The sequence below is a fragment of the Phascolarctos cinereus genome, unplaced genomic scaffold, assembly GCF_003287225.1.
Source record: "Phascolarctos cinereus isolate Bilbo 61053 unplaced genomic scaffold, phaCin_HiC Scaffold_726;HRSCAF=1367, whole genome shotgun sequence".
Taxonomy (NCBI): domain Eukaryota; kingdom Metazoa; phylum Chordata; class Mammalia; order Diprotodontia; family Phascolarctidae; genus Phascolarctos; species Phascolarctos cinereus.
In genome coordinates, this window is record NW_027556098.1 from 385,864,987 (window position 1) to 385,888,421 (window position 23,435).

The following is a 23,435-nucleotide window of genomic DNA, read 5'->3' on the forward strand; positions in this document are numbered from 1 at the left end:
CCCTAGCCCACTCTACATTTCTTTAGCATTTCTGGCCATCCAGGAAATGAAATGGGGTGAACCTCAGGCAAGTGATTTATGTCTTTGAGCCAATTTCCTCATTTGCATGATAAGGGGGTCAAATTAGATCAGCAATTCTCAAAGTTGACCTTTGTTAGACTCTTGATACGGGCAGGTTTTTTGCTTTGGAAGTTATTTTTAATTAAAAATTAATGGATTTTTAAATTTTTAGATGAATTCTTTTTTAAATTTGCTTTAATTTCTTATATGGTATATATAACTAGATATAACCCAAATAAACTAAAGATCTTTGGCTTCCTCAATAATTAATAGTGTAAAGGCCAGCTAGGTAGTGTAGTGGATAGAGGGCTGGGTCTGAGTCAGGAAGACTCACCTTCCTGAGTTAAAATCTGGCCTCACCAGCTTACTAGCTGTGTGACCTTGGGCAAGTCACTTCACCCTGTTTGCTTCAGTTTCCTCATTTGTAAAATGAGCTAGAGAAGGATACGGAAAATCACTCCAGTATCTATGCCAAGAAAACCCCAAATGGGTCATAAAGAGTCAGACATGGCTGAACAAGAAGTGTAATGGGAATCCTGAGACCAAAAATTTTGAGAATGGCTGAATAGATGATCTTTAAGGTTCCTGTGGTTCTGATGTCTGTGTTCTCAGAATTCTCCCAGATCTTCCATTTTATGTGTTCTAAAGTCCCTAATTGTTATGATGTATTCACTAAGCCCCCTCTTGGCTCTGACATTCTCATTCTAAGATTTTATACCCCTGAAATGACACACTATAAACTGGCTACAAGAGGCTAGATAGGGAACACTGACCGCCTTCCCCTTTGCAAGCCCAGCTCTTTCCAACATTGTTAAATGTCTGTCTCTGGGAACCCCTGGTCCCCTCCCCTCTTCCACAGTACAACCACCAAGCACTAAGGACACCACACACATAAAAATATAGAATGATTTTTATCGTATTTTAGTTAAAAAAAATAACTGTTCCACTGAATGAAGTAGTTTTTTTTAAGGGGAGAACAAATCCAAAAGCAAAAAAAAAATTATTTTATAGTCATCTGTACAAAGACATCCGCTAAGGAAACACCACCGGGGATCCCGGTTCCTGCTTCATTAGTATCTCTGATTTCTGCAGATTATTTATACCAAAATAAAACCTCTGAAAGTTCAACAGTGAGCTTTGCATGATCTTCTGAGAGTTACTAAAATAAAGGGTATTGAGTCTAGAAAGCAGTGACATCGTCACGAGAAACACAGAGAGGTTGCATAATTTCAGTGGCATAGTGGGCTGGTTTGTCTGTTTCAGCTGGGCGACTGACGACTGGTCACAGCATTAAGAAATCACATTGACAGAAAACACAACATCATCTCAGGAAACAAGGCCACCACTGGTTGTCGCTCAGGCCGTGAGGTCTGGGGGGAATCACAGAGCAGCCAGGCCCGAGGTTCTCATGCTTCCCTAGCCTGGCGCACACAATAAGACTATCACCAAAATCAACCTGGCAAGACGGTGAATGATGTCCAGTTGGACACTGCACCACATGTTTGTGTGAATGGAGGGACAGACGAATGATTGGGTGGGGGTCTGAACTGTGAAAGGAGAATGGGCAGAACCCAGGGGCTGAAGCAGACCCTTTGGCTCTTCAATGTCACAGTGCATGCAAATACACCTAAAAGCACTTTTTGGATGCTGCCTGGAGAATTGTGATACTTCTATTTTTCTTCTTCCTTCTTTGGGGACTGGTCCATTCCTCCTGGTATCAATCCCCCCCCCCCGCCCCAATTTCCTTCACCCAGCCCATAACTTCCCCTGACTTGTTTATTAAGCCTTCCAGGATTCTTGTGCCCCACTGAGACCCTTAGGAGCTGGGTGTTTCTGCCCCACTGAGTCCACCTGTGCCCTTAGACATCCCATAAGATGGCTTTCTGGCAGAAAGTGGACCCAATGAGGTAAATTGATAGCTGCTCCCCTACCTTCCTCAACCCAGGCTGGATACAAGGAGTTAGATCTCAGGGCCTGGGATGCTTGGTGCCTATAACTTCAGCAAGTTCTCATCAGGGTTTGAACCACCATCATGGGGCTTCAAGGCTGTTTTGCCAGATCTGGGGGAAAGGAATGGAGCCTTTGCAAGAAATGTTGGGGAGACCTTGGGCAAGTGACAGCTTTCCCTGGGCCTCAGTTTCCCCATCTGTAAAATGGGGGGGTCTGACTAGATGTCCTTTTAAGTCCCTTCCAGCTCTAGAGCACTTATCTTATGTTCCATCTATCTAGGCTGCCCCATTGTTCCCTGACCTCTTGGTGAATGGTTGCTAAGTCTTTTTCCCTTTCTTACATCATAAGAGATGGTAAAGGGCTCCAGAGCAAAGGGCTGATGATCTTTTGAACCCTGAGGGTCCCATGTGGGGCTGGTAGAGTTGGCAGGGGCTAGAGAAGGAATAGCAAGATGAGGGCAAAGGAGAAGGAAGAAAGAGGGCGGGAGAAAAGGGAGGAGGTCTGTGCCCACATCTGGTCTAAAAGGGAGTGTTCTTAAGGGATTGTTTGATGGCTGGGAGCTGCAGTGGAGTCCTGAGGGCCTAGGAGACAGGAAGGCAGGCCTAGCATCCAAAGGGGGATTCCTGGAGTGGGCAGAGCTCGGAGGTGAGGATGCCCGGTGGTAATGGCTATATCTGTTAAGGGAGCACGGGAAGAGCTAACAGGCAGGACTTGGGAGGCTGGGTTGAGGCCCAGGTGGGCTCATCATTCACAGGCAACAGCTCTTAGAATTGGTCCATTCAACCATGAGCTACTTGGCCTATCCTTGAGAGCATTCCTTGAGCCTCCAGAAGGGCAGGGGTACGGAGGGGGTGGCCAGGCCCCACCCTGCCCCTTCTCTGCTCACTGCTTGAAGGCCGACTGGAGCTCCTTGAAGGCAGCTTTTCTCTGTTTCTGCTCCTCGGCCTGTCGTTTCCGTTCCTCCTGCTCGGCCTTAATCTCCTCCTCGAACTTGCTGGAGACATTGATTGCTTGGACCTAGAAGTGAACAAGGTGGCAAGGGAGTCAGGGTTTGGGCCACCAGGAAAAAAGGAGGGGAAGGTTTGTGGGGACTACCCTGCAGCCTTCCTACCCCCCAAAACCCCTTCCTCTTTGCTCTTTTTATCTCTGTCCTCCTTCCCGTTTTCCAGTTCCTCTTATGGGTTATATTGGAATATAGTTCTGAAGGCACAGACTACCTTGTCTCTTTGTATGTTTCCTCAGCATTTAGCATAGTGCCTAACACATAATAAGCGCTATTCATCCATTCATCTAACTCTGCCTTTATCTACCTAACCTTCTGCCTATCTCTCTCCATTGATCTATTCATTCATCTTTCTGTCTGCTTATTTATCATCTATCTATCTATCTGTCTGTCTATCTATCTTTCTACCTAATCCATTCATCTATCTACCTACTTATCTGTTTGTATGTCTGTCTATCTACCCATCCTTTTATCATCCATCTATCCATCCTTCTGTCTTTCTATCTTTCTCCCTATGTATCTAATTATCTATCTCTCCATCCATCCATCTAGCTATATATCCATCACTGGTTAGTTTCTATCATGTACAGAGGAAAGAACACTACATTTGGAGTCAGAAGGTCAAACCCTGGCTCTGACATTTAACTAACTGTGTAACCTTGGGAGACTGACTTTACTTTCCTGGGCCTTGATTCCCCCATCTGTAAAACAGTAACACTAATATCCCGGTCTGACCATATCACTCACCCTACTCAATAAACTCCAATGTCTTCCCATCACCCCCAGGAGCAAATGCTCTGTTTGGCCTTCAAAGCCCTTCCTAACTGAGCCCCCTCCCACCTTTCCAGTCTTTTTCCACCTTACTCCCCAACATATACTCTGAGATCCAGCAGCACTGGCCTCTTTGCTCTTCATCAAATGAGACGTTCTATCTCTTGGTTCCAGGCATTTTCTCTGCCTGTCCCCCATGCCTGGAATGCTCTCCCTCCTCATCTCTGCCCCCCAGTTTCCCTACAAGTCCCAGATAAATCCCCACCTTCTACAAGAAGTCTTTCCCAACCCCTCTTTTGGCACCTTCCTTCTTCTATTTCCTATTAATTTCTTGTTTCACCAATTAGATTGTAAGCTCCTCGAGGGCAGGGGCTGTCTTTTGCCTTTCTTTGTATCCTCAGTGCCTAGTACAGTGCCTGGCACATAGATGTTTACTGACTGACGCACTTACACTGCCTAAGTCACAGGGCTGTGTGAGAAAGTGCTTTATAAACCTTATATGGATGCCCTCTGGGCATATGGTGGCACGCGTCAGCCAACAGTTTGCTCTCACCTCTCTCCCATCAACCCTTTTGGAAGGCTTTAAACCCGATCCTCATGAATGAGAGCAGGGGGGATGCCTGCTTTTTTCTGCCTGGTACTGTTACTCTGTAACTAAGATTCGTGCTCTATACTAATCTCCCACGGGATTTCAAACCCCCAAGGCTTGGTCCAGACTTCTCCAAATGTAGCATTAGGTCATTCAAGATGACAAAACTTAGACCTTCCCACCTACGTCACCCCGAGGTATCTGTGGTGGGAGAATATGGTTTTGAACAGTCCCCTGCAGGTTCCTAATGTCTACAGTTCTTTAGAGTCTGCAAAACACTTTCCTCATCACAGCCCTGGGAGACAGGGAGTGGAATGCTATCACACCCATTTACAAATGGGGAAAACCTGAGACCTGGCAAGGAAATGACTTGACTAGGGTCCCACAGCTCATCAGTGTCAGAGTTGGGAATCCAATCCTGGGCTTCTGACTCCAGAGTTCAGTGGTCTCTCCACCAGACCATACTGCCTTCTATTGTAGTTCTTACCCCTGGAAAGGACTCCTCCTTTTATAGAGGAGGAAACTGAGGGAAGGCAGCTTTGAGGGAAGGTAGGACTTTCTAAAGGTCTTAAAATTAGCAAATCATAGAGCCATGATTCAGACTCAGGGGCCCTGATTCCAAAGAAAGTCCTTCTTCCAGGACAGTGTGTGGGGAACAGGACTCAGCCAGAGGTGATGCAAGTAGAAAAATTGGGAAAGGAATTCATTTAGTTGTGATGGAAGCCAAGGGAGAAGAGAGGGGAAGAGGTGAAAGAGAGGGTGGATGGTTTGCCATTGTGGGCCTAAAGTTAGGGGCTTTTAGTGGCCTCTACCTCATGGCAGAATCTGGTTCTGATGCCTCAGTGGAGAAGGAGGCAGCAAAACCAGGGGAGAAAACTCCAGAGGCCACAGCGCCATGAAGGAAGCCACCACAGCTCCGCTGGGGGCACCTAGCTTTGCAAACCCTTCTGTTTTCCTTACTTTGGCCTCAAAAAAGTTCTTGGCTCCTTTAACGCCTTCCGTTGAGACATCAATTTCGGAGCGCTGGGCCAGAACATGAAGTCCGCTGTCCTCCTGCAGCTCCCCTGCTGCTGACTTCCGGAAAATCAGGAGGAACTGTGAGGAAAGAAGAATGCTCAGGCTGTGGGGAAGCCTCGGGTCCTGGGGATGTGGCCCCCGCCCACAGCTCACCCTCTTCAGCTTAGGGATTCTCAAACAGAGAAAAACCATTATGTCTGAAGGTTAGACTCCTTGGAGTCTGAATCTCCCTCAAGGGAGAAAGACAGCTCCCTAGACATGACCTCCTCAGACCGGGCCTGAGCCCTGCTTGGCCACTAACTTAGCTATGTTGACTCTGAACATGTCATTGCTCTCCAGACCTCAGTTTCCATTCTCATAAAATGAGAGGGCAAGACTGTATCTTTTGGCTTTGACATTCTCTGTCCTAAGGTCTCTCCCATTCTAAGGTCCCTCCTAGCTCTGACAATCCGTGTTCTAAGGGCCCTCCCAGCTGACTTCTGTGTTCTAAGGGCCCTCTAAGCTCTGACATTCCTTGTTCTAGGGGCCTTCTTAGCTCTGACATCCTGTGTTATTAGAGCCTTCCCAGCTCTGACACTCCTTATTCTAAGGGCCCTCCCAGCTCTGACATTCTCTGTTCTAAGGGCCCTCTGAGCACTGACATTCAGTGTTCCAAGGCTCCTCCCAGCTCTGACATTCCTTGTTGTAAGGGCCCTCTGAGCTCTGACATTCAGTGTTCCAAGGCTCCTCCCAGCTCTGACATTCTGTGTTCTAAGGGCCCTCTGAGCTCTGACATTCAGTGTTCCAAGGCTCCTCCCAGCTCTGACATTCCTTGTTGTAAGGGCCCTCTAGCTCTGACATTCAGTGTTCCAAGGCTCCTCCCAGCTCTGACATTCTGTGTTCTAAGGGCCCTCTGAGCTCTGACATTCAGTGTTCCAAGGCTCCTCCCAGCTCTGACATTCCCTGTTCTAGGGGCTTGGGTCATAGATCTAGAGCCAGAAGAGATGTCAGAAGCCTTCTGTCCCAACCTCCTCATATTACACAGGAGAACTCTGAGGCCCAGAGAAGTTAACTAGCTTAACCTCCACAGGGTCACATAGCAAAGTGTGTGAGGTGGGATTTCAACCCAAGTCTCCTCCACATTTAGCACTGTATTTACTACACACACAAGGTCACCATTTAGTCTAATACCATCACTTTGCAGATAAGGAAACTGAGTCACAGAGAAGCACAAGGATTTACCCAACATCATATTGCTAGCAAATGACCAAGGCAAGATCCGAATGCAGGTCCTGAGACTCCCCAGCCAGGGCTCTTTCCACTGTCCTATGATGCCAGCCTCATTTACATCCGCTATATCTCTACCCTACTTCTCAGCCCCCAAACTCAATAGTATGTAAGTGCTTTGTTTTTATAGCCCTGGCACAAATCCCCCTACAAGCAGCAGGCCCTTCACAAGTGTTTATTTAATTTAACTGGAAGAACTATTCTCATGTATCTGAGTCTTGTCTCCCCACATAAGACTGTAAGAAACAAGGTCAGGGATGGTGTTTTACATATCTCTATACTCTCCCACAGTGCCCAGGGTTGGGCACATAGTAGGTGCTCAGTAAATACTTGTTGAATGAATGAATGAAACACCTAACTGCCTATGTCTGGACATTGCATCCTATGTAGAGGGAGAATATTAAAATTCTGATTTAGCAGATCACCCCAACTGTACAAGCTTACCACTTACTAGGAGGTTTACGATCTAATCAAAGAACCTAAAGACATTCCTCAACCTGTATGGAGCCTACGGAGTCAGCTAATTTATCAGTCCATTTTATTGGTGAGCAAACTGAGGCCAAGGGTTATAGGTCCCTTCTCCCATAGTTTCATTATGTGACCTATACTTTTGGTGAACCCAGGCTAGGATCGTGATGCCAATTGGGCAGAGGCCCAGGCACTGTGAGATGCCCCCTAAGTCTTGATTTTGAAAGTGGGCTCTGCTCTTCCACCATTCCCTTCTATATCTCCCATGCCCAGGGCCACCATCAGTGGTGATAGCAGACGCAACTCTCTGCCCACTCTACCTCCCGGAAGCTCAATTTGTTGTCAAGATCTTCATCTACTTCTTTAATCATGTTTTTCAGACCGAGGTGCGTCTGAGGAGCTTCGAGCTTCTCCATCATGAGCTTCAGTTCCATCAGGTCGATGAAGCCATCTCGGCCAGCGTCATACCTGGGGGGGTGAGAACAGCAGAGGAAGAGTGAGAACAACTGGGGGTCCCCATCCAACCCAAACTCCATTAGCTAATTTTCTTACTAGGTGCTAGTCTGCTAATCGCATGACCTACAGGGATTAGGTAAAACATTGGAGACAATTATATTCACCCTGAACAATTACTCATCCAAAAAACTACTGAGTATCAGAGCTGAGAGGACCCTTAGAACAGAGCATGTCAGAGCTGGGAGGGGCCTTAGAACACAGAATGTCAGAGCTGGGAGGGGCCTTAGGACAGAGAATGTCAGAGCTGGGAAGAGCTTTAGAACATAAATGTCAGGGATGAAAGGCCTTCAGGATACAGAGTGTCAGAGCTAGGAGGGATCTTAGAACACAGAATGTCAGAGCTGTGAGGGCCCTTAGAACATACAACTTCAGAGGGAGAATAGGATGTCACAGCTGGGAGGAATCATAGAACAGACTGTCAAAACATTAGAACATAGAATAAATAGAGGTTGGAGGTACCTTAGAACATGGAATATCAGAGCTAGAAAGTGCCTTAGAAGAACCGAGAATACCAGAACTGAAAAAGACCCGAGAACGCAGAATTGAGAACATAGTGTCAGAGTTAGAAGGAATTTGGAGATCATCAAATCCAATCTCCTCATTTTATAGACAAGTAAACAGAGGTCTAGCACTTGACAAGTAATTTTCCTGAGGACAACTCAGGTCTTCTGACAGTGAGCCCAGCTTCCATGACAATCCACAGTCTCTAAGCTTAGGAGACAAGAGAACTGCCTTCGAACACAAGAGGGGAGGGACAGTTTATGAGGAATAGAGATAATGATCCTGGTGAGCCTGGCATTTTAGACACACCCACTCTATCTCCTTTCCCAGGATTCTCAGCAATTGCCTCACAAGGCCCATTTCCAGTACAATTCCCACACTTCTACACGGCCCTGCTTTCTAGCCTTTGCCTCTTCCTTGATGGAAATATGATACTGTTAGAAAGAAGCTGCCTTCCTCTTGAGAATGTAAGCTCCTTGAAGGCAGGGGCTGTTCTCTTTCTGTCTTTGTATCCCTAGTATCCAGCTGGGTGCCTGGCACATAGTGGGGATACAATAAAAGGCCTAGTGGACTGTTTAACTAAAATGACCGTTGTCGGTTTTCTGCAGATTAATTCTTCCTTTTTACAGAAATATAATTCTCTCTGTAGACTAACTCCTCCCTCTTCCATTCTGTACTACAGCTGCTTTGCAGAAGCTAGTCTCTGTGCTCTGGAAGGGAAGGAGTATTTAGGGCACTCTCAGCTCGTTATCTCCCAAAAGGCTTTTGGGAAACAGACACTGCTCACAAGAGGCCTCTCTCCCTGGTTTCCATGACCCTTCCCTGCAGCTGTGGTGGGGTTATAAGCAGGGGCCACCAAGGGTACATCACACAGTGGGTGGGGACACAGGCTTGCTACGATGTACACAGCCTCCTGCTTATCAGTCAGGCAAACCCCTCCCAGGCTAGGGCTGGGCATCAAACAACAGCTGCTGTTCTGGAAAAGCCTGGGGGCTTCAGCAAGGGGACCCTTCCAGGCCTGGGAAGATAGGACACTTTGGACACTTGCTGCTATAGATAGGGTGCTGACAGCTGGAGTAGCCCAACAGTTATAGAGCTAAGGACATAGGATGTTAGAGCTGGGAGGGCCCTTAGAGCACAGAATGTCAGAGATGGGAGGGCCCTTAGAACAGAGAGTGTCAGAGCTGGGAGGACCCTTGGAACACAGAATGTCAGAGCTAGGAGGGCCCTTAGAACAGAGAGTGTCAGAGCTGGGAGGACCCTTGGAACACAGAATGTCAGAGCTAGGAGGGCCCTTAGAACAGAGAATGTCAGAGCTGGGAGGGCCCTTAGAACACAGAATGTCAGGGTAAGGAGGGGCCTAAAAGACCATCTAGACCAATACACCTACATGGTACAGAGGAGGAATGAGGTTCATGGAGGCTGAAGGAACTGACCCAAGGAGCAGCTGATTTTATTCCTGGACACCCGGCCTTCTGTCTGCTGAGTAATTTCCTGGGTGAGCTATTTGGAGAGAGTCGGGTAGGAATGTGGGCATGGTGCCAACTTGTTGTAAATCAGCCACTCCCTTGAACTTTCTCTAACTGTGCCTCCATTTGGCTGACAGCAAGCATGTGTCAGAGAAAGAACACTGGATTCAGAAACAGGGACCTGGGTTTGAATCTTGATTCGGCTTCCTGCCACCTGGGTGTTCCTTCTTCCTCTCTGGATGCGTTTCCTCATCTTATAAAATGAAGTTCCTTTTGGCAATAAATGCTATGGAAAGGCGGGGGACAAAGTTTCTGTAAAGTTGATTTCACCTTCCAAACCTGAAGGGGTCTTGGAAAAAGGGAGAGAATCTGTCACTGAAGCAGGGGTATATCTCCAAGGCCTTAGATTATACGGAGAGGAGGGAGACAGAGAAAGGGCTCCTTCAGGGGGCCCCCAGGCCTACAAGGGAGTGGGCGATAGTTGCTGCTGAGAAAGCAAAGTGTGACCACATCTGTCTATGAGCAGATCTGCTGGTGGAGGGACAGGAGAGAGGATGTGGTCAAGGGTGCTGGACTTAGGCTGGTCAGAAAACCAGAAGTTTTGAGGTCTATTCCCCATCTGCCTCTCAGTTTCCCCAGAAGCCTCTGTTCAGAAGAGGAAATACCAGAAATAACTAAACTACTGGAGGAGGCACTCTGGTAAGAATGAAGGGCAGAGCTGGGCAACCTTGGGCAAATCATATGACCTCTTAGAGCCTCAGTTTCCTCATCTGTAAAATGAGGGGACTAGATTAGATGATGTGCCACATACCTTCTAATTCTATATTTGATGGGCTTCAAGAACTCTCTCAAGCCATTCCTCTGCCTCAGTGAAGGACAATTCTGAAACCACCCAGTCCACTGGCTATTTATCTTTAAACACTCTCAGGGATGGCAAGACAAACCAGGGGAGTGAGACTAGATGATCTCTAAAACCAAGCTGATATTCTCATCTCTACAGTCCCTTCTTGTCCTAGAATTCTTTGTTCTAGTTCCCTCCCAGCTCTGACATTCTGGGTTCTAAGGGCCCTCTCAGCTCTGACATCCTGGGTTCTAAGACCCCTCTCAGCTTTGACATTCTGTATTCTAAGACCCCTCCCAGCTCTGACATGCTGTGTTCTAAGGGCCTTCCCAGTTCTGACATCCAGTGTTCTAAGTTCACTTTAAGTACTAATTGGAGGTGGGGGAAGGAGGAGGGAATGAGCATTTATATTGTGCCTACTATGTGCCAGGCATTGTGCTAAGTATTTTACAAATATTATCTCTGTATTAATGTTCTGTGATTCTATGATGCCAGGACCACAAGAACTCCATTTCATTAGCTGCTCTGGAGCAGGGCCCACAGTGGAGGGAATGTGGGCCACCTGGATCATTGGCGTCTCTGCAGCAGTTCTCTTGCCAGGGCAGGCCTTAAGCAGCTCAAAGTCAATAAGTTTCCAATCAATTACTCTATGGTTGCGTTCTAGGGCCCCTAGGGCCCTGCCCACAGGGCAATGGCCTGATAGATGGGATTAGAGAACCGAATGTCTTGGAGGTGGCCACAGATGGGTCAGTCATGCCAACAGCAGGGGCTGCCAGCAGAATTGATCTTTTATGTGCCTGAAAACCATGAGATAGTGAGGGAGGCTAGGCCTTCAGGGCCCAACAGAGCTAAAAGTAGCACAGGTGTTTATGGCCAGCCAATGTCAGAAGGCCATGGCTTGTCTTTGTACCTGTTTTGTTTATAGCTCAATGCTTTGCACTTAGTAGGTACTCAAGAATTGTTAGGAAGCAGGCCAGAGAGCCTCTAAGGGAGGCAGTGAAGAGTATACAGGAGTCAGAGGACCTAGGCTGAGATCCTCACTCTGCCAATGACTACCTAGGCAACTGATGTGACTTCTGGTCCGCATTTTGTCAGTAAAACAAGGAGGTTCAATTAGGTGATCTAAGGCCCCCTCTGGCTTTAAAATCTGTGATCCTACCATCTGGGTCATACAGTTTGGACCTTGGTTTGAGTCCTGAATCTAACACTAGCTAGGTGACTATGTAAGTTACTGCCTCAAGCCTCTCATCTGTAAAATGGGGAAAATACTATGTAACTCACAGGGTGATTGTAAGGGACAACAGAATATCAACTCCTTTCAGAGAGCAACTGTTTCACTTTTATCTTTCTGCGCTCAGTGCCTATGATGCCCAGACTGAGTAGGTACTTAATATCTGCTGAATGAACTGAAAGGGCTGAGTAAAAACTTTAAGCACTATAGAAATGTGAAGTGTGAGTTGTTCACCACCAGAAGAGATTGCCTGTTCTCATCAGCCCCAGGCAGTGGGAGAGAGGGCTGACTCTGGAGTCAGGAAGACTCATCTTCCTGAGTTCAAATCCAGCCTCAGACACTAACTAGCTATGTAACCCTGGGCAAGTCACTTCACCTTGTTTGCCTCAGTTTCCTCATTTGTAAAATGAGCTCGAGAAGGAAATAGCAAACTACTCCAGTATCTTTGCCAAGAAAAACCCAAATGGGGTCACCAAGAGTCAGACACAACTGAAAACAAGTGAACAATAAAAACTGGTATGTTGTGAGTTCATGGTGGAGCAAATCACCTTGAGTTAGGGCGAGACTCCCCTGAGATCTGTGAGGTCTGTGTCCAGGGTAACCTGGAGGAGACTTGGATCTATCTCAGGCAGAAGGAGCCAAGAGCAGGGGTCTGAGCCTGAGGACACTCCACTTAAGGTCTGGCCTGTGATTGGTCAGAGGCCCCTGGCAGCCAATGACCCCTCTTCTCTGGGCTCCTTAGGCTCTCATTTCCATTCCCTCAGTTCAATCCAGTGCCTGCTGCTGGATAAGCAAGAGCTCCCTCCCAGCCCTCTGCGTCTCCACTCAGCAGGATGACTTCTGCCAGCCCAACGTCAGCAGGGAGCAATTCTGAAGGCAGGAATACAGCTGGCAACGCGACAAGCCATCTCAAACACTTGCTCGCCTGGGAGCAGCAGCAGCTCCTTTTCACCCCCATGTTCTGCCTCTGACTCCAGCCAATCCTGTACCTTCTCCGCAAGAGGGAGGGCGATGGGAGCTGGGGCAGCTGGGCTGGGGGCAGATCCGTTGTGGGGGAGGAAGAGGGGAAGAAAGGAGTGGAAATGCAGAGGAATAAGCCCTCCTAAGCAGTTGAGGCACTGTATTTCATTAGTTTCAGAGATGGTTTCATTGCATTCTTTTCCTCTTCTCCCCAGAGAGGTGGGTGACATGGCCACATGTGACTTACTTTCTTCAGGTGACGGAGGTTGAATATCTGAGAGTATCAGAGCACAGAGTGTCAGAGTTGGGAGGGCCCTTAGAACACAGGATGTCAGAGCTGGGAGGGCCCTTAGAACACAGGATGTCAGAGCTGGGAGGGCCCTTGGAACATAGAATGTCAGGGCTGGGAGGGGCCTTAGAACAGTGTCAGAGTTGGAGGCCCTTAGAACAGAGAATGTCAGAATTGAAGGGCCCTTAGAACACAGAATTTTAGGGTTGGAAGGGACCTAGGCAAACCCTTTCATTTTTAAGATGAGGAAACTGATGCCCAGCAAAAGGAAGTAACTTTCCCCACGTCACATAGAGAAACCTCTGGCAGGGGTTTTCTCATTTCTCCTGGCTCTTTCTCCCCATCCCCCTCCTGCCCCAGTGAAGGGATTGGAGGCTCATTCATTTGCAGAGGGGGAAGGCGGAGGCATGGGGGCCCTCAGTACTGCCTGTTTGGTGGGCCAATCCATCCCCAGCCCTGCTTGGCAACAGAGCATCCGGGACTGAGGCTCAGCACCTTTATCAATTCCTGAGAGCCTGGAGACCCTGGCATCATGCCTACATTCCTGCCCGCCTCTCTCTGAATAGCTCATCCAGGGAAAGACTCAGCAGCTGCAGAGGCCCGGATGCCCACTGACAAAATCAGTCCCTTCCCCCCTGGCCCCTGTTGGAACAGCTCACACATCACACATGCATCCTTTCCATTCAGCCTAAGTCCTCTCCCCCTTCCCTCCCTCACAACTCCTCCAAGCCCCAGGGAAAGCTGTGGCCCCCTACGTGCTGTTTGCATTGAGGTCCCAGGCAGAGGCGTGTGTGTGTGTTGGGGAAAGGTGGACAAGGGCCCAGGACTGCTTCTCCTCCCCAGCTGCTAGGCTGTGGAATGCTAGTGGCTTTAGCAAGGAGATAAGGTTTATTTCCCACCTGCCACAGCCATTCTCTCCATTGGAGTTGGGCCCCAGAGTTTGTGACTCACTCATATCTTGTGACTCTGAGCCTTCCCTTTCCCTCCACCCGGCCCCAAGGCTCAGGTTCACCTTATAGCCAGTAATGCCCTTGCAAAGCTCATGGTTCTCCAACACCAATTCCCAGATGGGGAAAACTGAGGCCCAGATATAGCAAATGTTCGGGGCCTGAAATGAGCTGGCTATGGTTAGGGGTAAAAGTCTGGCCCATAATATAACACCATAACTAGAAACATAAGATTATGGAATAGTGGAATAGCTGAATAGCAGAGCTGGGAGGGCCCTTGTAACATAGAATGTGAGAAGTAGGAGGAGAGTTAGAACAAGGAATGTCAGAACTGAGAGGGCCCTTAAGAACATGAGAGCTGGGAGGTCACTTAGAACACAAAATGTGAGAGCTGGGGTTCCTTAAAACACAGAATATCAGAGCTGTGTGAATACAAAATGTTAGAACTTGGAGGACCCTTAGAACACAGGATGTCAGAGCTTGGAGGGCCCTTAGAACAGGGAATGTCAGAACTTAGAAGGGGTCTTAGAAGATAGAATTGAATTGGAAGGAACTTTGGAGAACATGTAATCCAATTCCTTCATTACGTACATGAAGAAATCGGGTTAGAAATGGAAAGTCACTTGTCCAAGGTCACAGAACTAGTTAATGGCAGCTGAACCTAAGTTTCCTGGCTCCTGGTCTAGAACTTTTTCCATCATTCATTCATTCATTCATTCATTCAGAATGTATTAAGGTCCTACTATGTTCCAAGCACAATGCTGGGTGCTATAGATATAATGACAAAAAGTAAACAGGCCCCGGCCTTAGGGACTAACATTCTGAGGCAGAAGGACTCCCCAGCAGTGAGCAGCATCTATTCCTGCTCCCCACCCCCACAGCAGGACTCATGTGGGGATTGCCCAATCACTCACCACTTCCTCCAACTCAGCTACATTGGATGAATGTTGACATCAGATCTGTCCCTGAATCAGTCAGGGCAAGGTGTGGGGGTGGGGGAAGGTTTTTATAACTTCCTGGGGACATATGGGTGAGTCACAGAATCAGTCTCAGAGCTCAAAGGGACCTCAGGGCATACTTATTCTAATCCCTACCAGTATACTAATCCCCTCAACAACGGCACTTGTTTTTGGAATCAGGAAGAGTTGGGTTCAAATTCTGACACAGAATCTGCTCTGTGACCTGGTACAGGTCACTTAACCTCTATCTCAGTTTCCTGTAAAATGAGGGAGGTTGGTCCCTTCATAGCTCTAGAGGTATGAGCCAATGATACCTGAAATGAGTTCATTTGCCCTTTGCCTGATCACCTCCAAAGAGAGGGAAACCGACCACCTTCCAAAGCAGTTCATTCCACTCTGGACAGCCCTTATTAGCAGGAAGGTTTTGTGCTTCACGAGTTTTTCCCTATGTTAAACTGAAATTTGCATCTCTGCACCCTTCCCTGATTCTTTCTCTTACCCCTCAATACTCCTCATTCTACCCTTTGGGGCCAAGAGGAAAAAGTCTGATTCCTCTTCTACTAGACAGTCCATATATATTTGAAGAAGCCTCTCAGGTCCTTCTCCAAGTATTGTTTTCTTGCCCAGGCACAATATCCCCAGTTCCTTCACTTGATGCTTCTAAGACAGAACCTCTAGGCCCCTCACCATTCTGCTCACCTTTCTCAGGATGTGCTGCAGGTTATTAATGTCCCTACTATAACGTGGTATGTGGACATGATACTTAACACAAGGTCTGAGAACGGAAGAAGAGAGAAGACTTCTCACCCTCTGTGTTTTGTACACTGTCACATTTGTGGAGCCAATATTTGTGGTGATTCAGATGAGCACAAGAGGGATCAGTGGCCCAGGCAGGGATGTCAGGCAAGAGACCAAGGTCAGGGCCAGTGCCAATGGGAGGGTTCTTGGATTTAGCTCTGCTTAAGCCCTCTCACTCAGCTCTATATGTGGGTATGTTTGGGGGAGAGAACCATATCTCTCTTCAGCAGCCCCTCCAATTTTCTCCTCCCAGCTTGTTCTATTTGTAGTGGTCTCCCTTCGTCTGTGGCTACCTCATTGGTCACAAGGAGAGGTGGGTGCTGAGACCAAGATATGCCCAGGGTGGCCGAAGGCATGAGCTAAGCACTGGGGGGGGGGTAAGGTTATCTGAGGCCTTTTAAAATGTGTGCAAGAGAGGACAACTAGGTGGCACAGTGGATAGAGCACCAGCCCTGGAGTCAGGAGGACCTGAGTTCAAATCTGGCCTTAGACACTTACTAGCTGTGTGACCCTGGGCAACTCACTTAACCCTGATTGTCTCCAAAAAAAAAGAAAGAAAGAAAGAAAGAAAAAGTAATGTGTGTGAAGATGATTTCTGAGTCCTCCATCACTGGGATGAAAGCAATTTAAGAAAGAGCCAAGGAAAAAGAAGGTGAACTCTATATACTGCTCTGGTCAGACCCTAAAATAAAAGTGAGTAAACAGAAAAATGGCCTCAGAGTTGAATCTGACTTTTCATGCTTTCCAGATCAGATGTATGATGACGGGCAAAATCACTTAAGTTCTCTCCCAGCTTTGGTTTCTACATCACTCCCTGGGTCCGGAGCTAGAGCTAGAAGGGGCCTCAGTCAACTAGGCCAAACCCCTTCATTTTATAGATAAGGCAAAAAGAAGTTGAATGACCTGCCCAGGATCACACAGTTAGGAAGTGTCTGAGGCTTAATTTGAACTCAGGTCTTCCTGACTCCAGGGCCGGGATGCCCTAGCTGCCAACTTTGAGGGTTGTGTCAGGGCTAGGTCCAGGTGTACAGTCCCATGGGGGCTCAGGGATACCTGGCTGTGCTTGGATGTTGGGGAACCATCTGGTCTCTCATGTGAAGACCCCTTGTGCAGCGAGGGGATTAGCCTACACCAAGCAAGCAAGTGGCCAGCTGGCCCGACTTCCTTGAGATGGGGCAGGCCCCAAGAAACCACTTCCTCTGCCTCTGCTGCAGGAGAGCTGTGGCTTTAGAAATTCTGGCCCAGGCTTGCTGGACTCTGCCCTGTAAGGCCTTGGGAATAACAGAAGGGGAAGGGAAAGAGGCTTGTTTTTACTATGGCATCTAAGATCAATCATTCCATAATCCTGGGCCTCAATTTCCTCAGCTCTAAAATAAGGGTTGGACTAGATAGTATCTAAGGAGTCCCCCAGCTCAGATCTTCCTGTCAATTTCAGTTCAGTTCTTAGGTCTGTTCTGAGATCTGTTACAGCTCTACTAAGCTCCTTTCTAGCTTTGAGATTCTACATTTTGAGGCTCTTCCAGCACTGACATTTTGTATTCTAAGGCCCCTTCCAGCTCTGACATCTTGGGTTCTAAGACCCCTCCCAGCTCTGACATTCTGTGTTCTAAGGGCCCTCCTAGCTCTGGCCTCCCGTGACACTATTCATTATATAACAAAAATGGAGAAGAGGACCAGACCACAAGAAATAACCAGGAGGGGAATGAGGAAGGTACAAACCAGAGCCAGAACCACAAGTCTCCCCAGGCCCAAGAGTGAAGGCTGAAGTTAAATAAAGATGGACATGGCAAAGGCAGAGGTCAAAAGGAGTGACCACACGAAGGTCAGGAGAAAATCTCCCACACACACTCTGGAGAGATGAGTAAGGACCTTCCCTTTCTTAAAGCGCTCAGCCAAACACACACGTCTTCCACAGACATTCGAAGGATTTAATTCATTTTCTACTCCACAAAAAGGTTCTCCTGGTTTTGTGCTATGGGCCATAGAAGGAATTTGTGGAGGTGATGGGAGATGGCTGGTGAACAGCTGTAGGCCATCCTCCAAGGGTCGGTGCTGAACTACTGTGGCCTTAGGAAGTCTGACCCTTCATTTCCCCTCCTGGCAATTATTCCTAGAGAATTTCTGCTACATAACTTCGGGAAGAGTTACTGCTGTCCTTAATCCCCACAGGCTGGTTGGGGGCCCATGCAGCTCTGACTGCGAGAGGGACACATGTAGAGAATGCCCATTGTATCCCACTGATTCTCCAAAGAAGACCTTGGTTAGGTAGAGAGAAAAGAAGAAGGCCCCTGGGGAAATATGGAGAAGTCTGAAGACTAGAAGGTGCTGAGCGGAAGAAGAAGAATGAGGGAAGAGGGAGCACAGTACAGTGGGGTGAGGCCATCCCATGGGACTCATAACTGGGGACCTGCCTGGTTTCAAATCCGAACTCTGATATTTACATTGGCTAGTTGGATGACCCTTGGCAAGCCACTTAATTTTCTGAGCCTCAGTTTCCTCAAGGACAGTGATACTTGTATTCCCTACCTCACAGGGGTACTCTCGGTAAAACCAGCTGCAAATCCCCAAGCAGCACTATAGAATTGGGAACTATTCATAATAAGAGGAGGTCTGGGGCTGAAGAAGCCACCTGAAAGGAGCAGATACAAATGGGCTGGTCATCTACTGAGTGACCTCCACAGGGACCTCAAGAGCTTGTGAAAAGAAAGAAGGCTTGGCTAGAGGAAAGGGAAATGTGTCAAGGGTACTAGCTGGCTACCAAAGGCCCAGGGACAGATGTACATTGGGTTCAGATAGGGTAAGTTAAGAACTGGGGCACTGGCCTCTGAATGTCCAGGGACAGAATTACACACTTGCTGCTGCTGGTCTCACTTTACACCACTCGGTGCCCTACCTGAATGGGCTGAGGGACCCCAGACACCCCAGGAGAGAGGTGGCTGAGCCTCCAGCTTCCACCTTCTCCCTTCTCCTATGCCAAGCTCATTTCTCTTATCAGAGGAGAGTTATAAGGGAAAACCTGGATAATTCATAAAAAAGATAGGGAGGTGGAGGGAAGTGATTTGGGAGTGAAAGAGAGGTTTCCAAGGGCTCTTTTCATCACATTATGGTCTTGTGAAATTGATCACCTCAGGAAAAATCAGTGACAGACAGCAGTGAGGCTGTCTGGCATGGCCAAAAGCAGGAAAACTTCCAAAAAAAGACAATCTAGGGGTTCTCCTGACTTGTCTACCCTGAACTCATGAGGCAGATCTGCCTGGGGAAAGGCCCCTATGGATCAGAGGAGAGAGAGCTGGGAGCTCCTTAGAAAAGAGAATGTTGGAGCTAGGGGAGACAGGGCTCAGTGGACATTTGGAACGGAGACTGTCAGAGCTGGGAGGATGCTCAGTCTAACTTCCTTACTGAAAAAATGAGACTGAGGCTCAGAGGGTAGGAGACTTAGCTTTCCTACCTCTAAATCTTGTTCTCATCCCATCAAATCAGGGAGCTTAGGGTGTGGTGCAGGTTGAGGGGGCTGGAGGAAATCTTCTTTGTCCTGAGTGGGGTCAGTGGGAGGATGTGGAGGGTATTCGGGCTGGGACCCAGCCCATTGGCGCAGCAGCCTGGACTCAGTGTAAGGAGCAGAATGGGGTTGGCGCAGCAGCCAGGGCTCAGTGTAAGGAGCAGAATGGGGTTTTGTCTTCAGCAGGAGCTGGTTGGTTGCTGCTCAACAGCCCAGGGACGGCTGGTCTGGGCTGGCACAGTGGTGCCTTGTTCCCTTGAATACTAAACCTGCTTGCGCCAGAGCCCAAGATGAGCCTATGCCCGATTCCCTAGAAGGCCCCAGCTCCAATCATTTCCTCCCGCAACTGGGGAGCCTGCAGGGCCTGTCAATTACAGCCAGCTGGGGGCTGGGGAGATTTCCATTCTATTGAAATTATGTCCTGTGGATGGGGGATTTCTAGATGGGGATATAAAGGTTGGAAGTTTCCTGGGGGGTTCTTCTGGGCCAGAACAGGAAGGGAAGGACAGAAAGGAAGGAACTTTGGAAAGATTTAGGGCAGGGCTGTGTGGCATTGGTTGTAGACATGAAATGGGGCAAATTAGCTGTGAAGCTGTAAGGGACTAGGGAACACAGCATTTAGAGCAGAAAGAGGACCTTGGAGTTCATCTAGACCCCTTCATCTTACAGAGAAGGCTGAGATCCAGATACCTGTCCAAGGTCAACATGGGCAGCACCATATGACTCAGGTCCTCTGACAACTCTAAACCTAGGATGCTTTTTAGGGACAAGGAATCAGACAACCAAAAGTCTGTACTCCTGGGAAATGCTTCCTGAGCTCTCAGGGAGATCAAGTGCTGAAGGAGAACCTAAGAGAAGGGGTGGCCATAGATCCTATATGTTCTAATAGGGGTCTGGGCAGAAAAAGTTTGGGAATCATTGCTCTGATGGGCAGCTAGGTGACACAGTGGATACAGTTGCTAGGTCTGGAGTCGGGAAGACTCATCTTCCAGAGTTCAAATCCGGCCTTACACTTATTAGCTGTATGTGACCCTGGGCAAGTAATTTTACCCTATTTGTCTCAGTTTCCTCTTTTGTAAAATGAGCTGGAGAAGGAAATGGCAAACCACTCCAGGATCTTCACTAAGAAAATCCCAAATGGGGTCACGAAGAGTTGGACACAACTGAAAAGCTCTGACCAGTCCCCTCCCTGTCTCCTACCTCCAAAATTCACCCAGTGGAAAACACACACACACTCATCTTTCCTGCAGCCATGGAAGCTTAAGGATAGGGAGAGATACTTTAAACTCTTTAAACTCTTTAAGGATAAAGAGATACTTTAAATACACCCAATAGCTCCTGAAGATCATCTAGGTCTTTGTTTGGGTCTCAGTTTGTCTTGAAACTCTTCTGAGACTAGTGGGGAGAAGAGGGGGAAACCAATCCTAGAGAGATTCCTAAGGCTGGAAAGAGATCAAACTCTTTTCTTCTATTCAGGAGCTGAATCTAGGTTCAAAGCTATTAAAATGAAAAGGATCATGGGATCACAGGATTTAGAGCTGGAAGTGGACCTTAGCAATCATCTGGTTCAGACACTTCTCCCACCAGAAGGCCAATGACTTGCCCAAGGTCACAAAGCTAGTTAGGCAAAGGTGGAGCTGGGATTTAAATGCAGGTCTCTGACTTTGGACCCTTTACCTTCCCCAATTTTATTGAGGAGGAAAAAGCGGCCCAGAGAGAGGAAAGATAAGTTGCCCAGGGTCAAACAGCAAGGCCATATGTGGTCTCCAGGCTGCAGGTTCCCCACCCCTGAGCTTTGGCACTGGCAGAGCCAGGATTCTGAGGTCTCCACCGCAATCCCAGCAGAGCCACGTCTCCAGTGCTCTTACTACACCACACAGCCTCATCATGAGTCAAAGTTTCAGTATCAGGAGAGAAAAGCAGAAGAGACTGAAGTTATGAAATTGGGGGTGGGAGTGGGAGAGCTGGAGGAAGAGCATTTGCAGAAACAGAACAGGATCCAGTTCTGCTGTTGCTGTGAGTCTCGATTTCTGACCAGGATGGCTGCAACCTGACAGAGATAGTCTCTTGGTGCTGCCCCCATCCCACTCCGGGCACAGAGACAATGCCAACCTTACTGCAGCATCTGCTCAAGCTGACCAAACTCATAGTCCAGATTGAAGGCTCTTTGCCTTCAGGCTGCCCAAATTCCCTCTCTACACTCCCCCCATCTGAGACCTCTTCCCCCTTCCCCACCCCAAGATTTCTGGGCCACAGTTCAACCATCAGGGCCATTCCATCACTTGGAGCCAATGTTCCTAGAAGCCATTTGCCCTCCTCATCCCCAGGACCCACGGGGACACCCTTCAGCCAGGACCTTCTCGGCAGGCTTTTCTATTCCCTGGGAACTTTCTTTGCCTTTAGCCTGTTTTTCTAGAAGCCTCAGTAGCCAAGGCCTGAATAAGGGTTAGGGGAGAGTAGGAGAAAGCTATCTGAAGGGATGGGACAGAGCCAGGGCAAGAGATTTGAGTCTGAAGGGGCCTCAGCCTTTACTATCCCAAGGGGGAGGGGTCTTTGGTGTTTTCCCCACCTAAAAAGCAAGGAGTAGGGGGTTGGGGATAGGACAGCGGAATGAAATCCTAGAAAGGGTTTAGACTGGAGAACGGGGCCGTTTCACTCCAGGGCCCAGGAGGAAGGTTTCTGCGTTTTAGGACTATAGGGACAGATGTTCCTGGAAGGGGATGGGGGGCGGGCGGCATATAGAATGGACATAGAACTGCAGAGTTTGAAGGCACGGTTTGAGGAGGGAGCAATGAAAAAGAAACTGAGGACCTTCAGCAAGTCTGGGTCTCAGTTTATCTGTAAAACGGAAGGCCTGGACTACATGACCCTAAGGGTGCTTCAAGTTTTGAATCCTAAGATCCCTAAGGGAGCCTGGGAGATGGGGGGAGGAGGCACTTGATACCGGTGCGTGAGTTTAGGGGGAGGGAGGTAGTGGGACTCTAGGGACACACTTACTGCTTAAACATCTTCTCCATGTCCTTGATCTGCTTCCTGGAGAACTCCTTGAATTCGGTGTAGGGGTTGAAGACCCTCCGGCTGGGGGACATGGGCTCGCCGATGCCCTGGTTGAGGTCTGCGCGCCGCTGCAGCTTGGCGCTGAGCTCGCAGTCCGCGCTGGCCAGCGGATCCCCGGACTCGTCGGGTGCCCCGGGCCCTGCCCCGGCCGCGGCCCCATTGAGCCCAGGCTGAGGCAACTGCTCCTGTCCCTGCTCGTGATCAGAGCCCTCGCCGCCGTCCTCGATCTGCAGCCGCCGGTTCAGCTTCGTAGCCAGCTCGTCGGTGGCCATTGTGCCCGGGGGTCTGGCCGCGCCGCGCTACGCTGCTCGCTGGGTACGGCTGGGCTGCGCTGCGGCCGCTGCGCTGGGCACGGCTGCGCGGGCGGCTACTTGAGCGGCGAGGAGCTGCTCTCTGTGCTGCGCCGCCGGACTGGCCCCGCCACTGCCTCAGCCACTGGCTCGCTCTCTCTCGCTTGTTCACTCCGGCTCCCGCTCTGCTCCCTAGCCTCTTCCTCTTCCTGACACTCCCCGGCGCCAAGCACCGCCTCTTAAGGTGGGACTTGGGGCTGCGCAGCGAGCCGGCGCCCCCCGCCCCATTCCTCCCTCTTCCCAGCCCCACCGAGGTGGCTGCTCGGGAGGGACGTCTGGAGGGATGCTTTATTTAATAATTTAAATGGCCATCATTTATTTATTTCATGGCCGGGTTGAGGTTTCGAGGGCGCTGACCTCCCTGCCAGGGCTTTGGGAAGGTGACTTGGGAGCAATGTCTTGGGTTCCAAACCTCCCTATCCCAAATCCTTCCTTTCCCCAAATCCCTCCCATCCCCCAAGGCAAATTGGAAGCACTATCCAAGCTGAGGCTGCTAAACTGGACAGGTCTGGCTGGGGGTAGTGAGGAGAACGGGAGAGGAAAATAAGTTTTCCCCTCCGCAGGCCCCAGCCCTATCTCCCGAGCACCTTCCCAGGAGGTGATAAGGAGCAGGGGTACAGGGGTCAAAGGCTTGGATCTGAATTATCTTCCCCTTACTCTCTCCTTCCTTCCCCAGGATCCCCTGCAGTGAAGTCATCGTCCTATGTTTGTGACATCGGCCCGTTGCTGTGGAGACGACTTGATGTCAAACTGGTCAGGCGGTTCTCACTGCAGGATCCGGGAAGGGCGGGGAAGGGGGGGCCGGGAGGCGGGAGAAGCGGTGGAAGAGATGGACCCAGAGAGGCAGGAACCCGAGCTCAGACACAGCGGGAGCTTCTGGCTTCTCCCAAGAGA

At 49.1% G+C, this 23,435-nt stretch overlaps 2 protein-coding genes across 2 annotated transcripts in view; both read right to left on the bottom strand.

Moving 5' to 3' along the window:
- Positions 1-952: 952 nt before the first annotated feature.
- On the bottom strand, positions 953-22,712 carry EFHD2 (EF-hand domain family member D2). Its single transcript, XM_020973336.2, has 4 exons — positions 22,132-22,712; positions 7,445-7,592; positions 5,334-5,468; positions 953-3,027 (listed from the first exon to the last, which is right to left on the bottom strand). Exons 1-4 carry the CDS (start codon positions 22,461-22,463, stop codon positions 2,893-2,895), a joined length of 750 nt encoding a protein of 249 aa, XP_020828995.1. The 5' UTR covers positions 22,464-22,712; the 3' UTR covers positions 953-2,892.
- FHAD1 (forkhead associated phosphopeptide binding domain 1) overlaps positions 22,559-23,435 on the bottom strand; it is a 193,124-nt gene continuing 192,247 nt past the window's right edge. The window contains exon 32 of the mRNA XM_078146223.1: positions 22,559-22,719. Within this exon, the coding sequence (XP_078002349.1) occupies positions 22,559-22,719 (161 nt within the window). The remainder of the gene's footprint in view (positions 22,720-23,435) is intronic.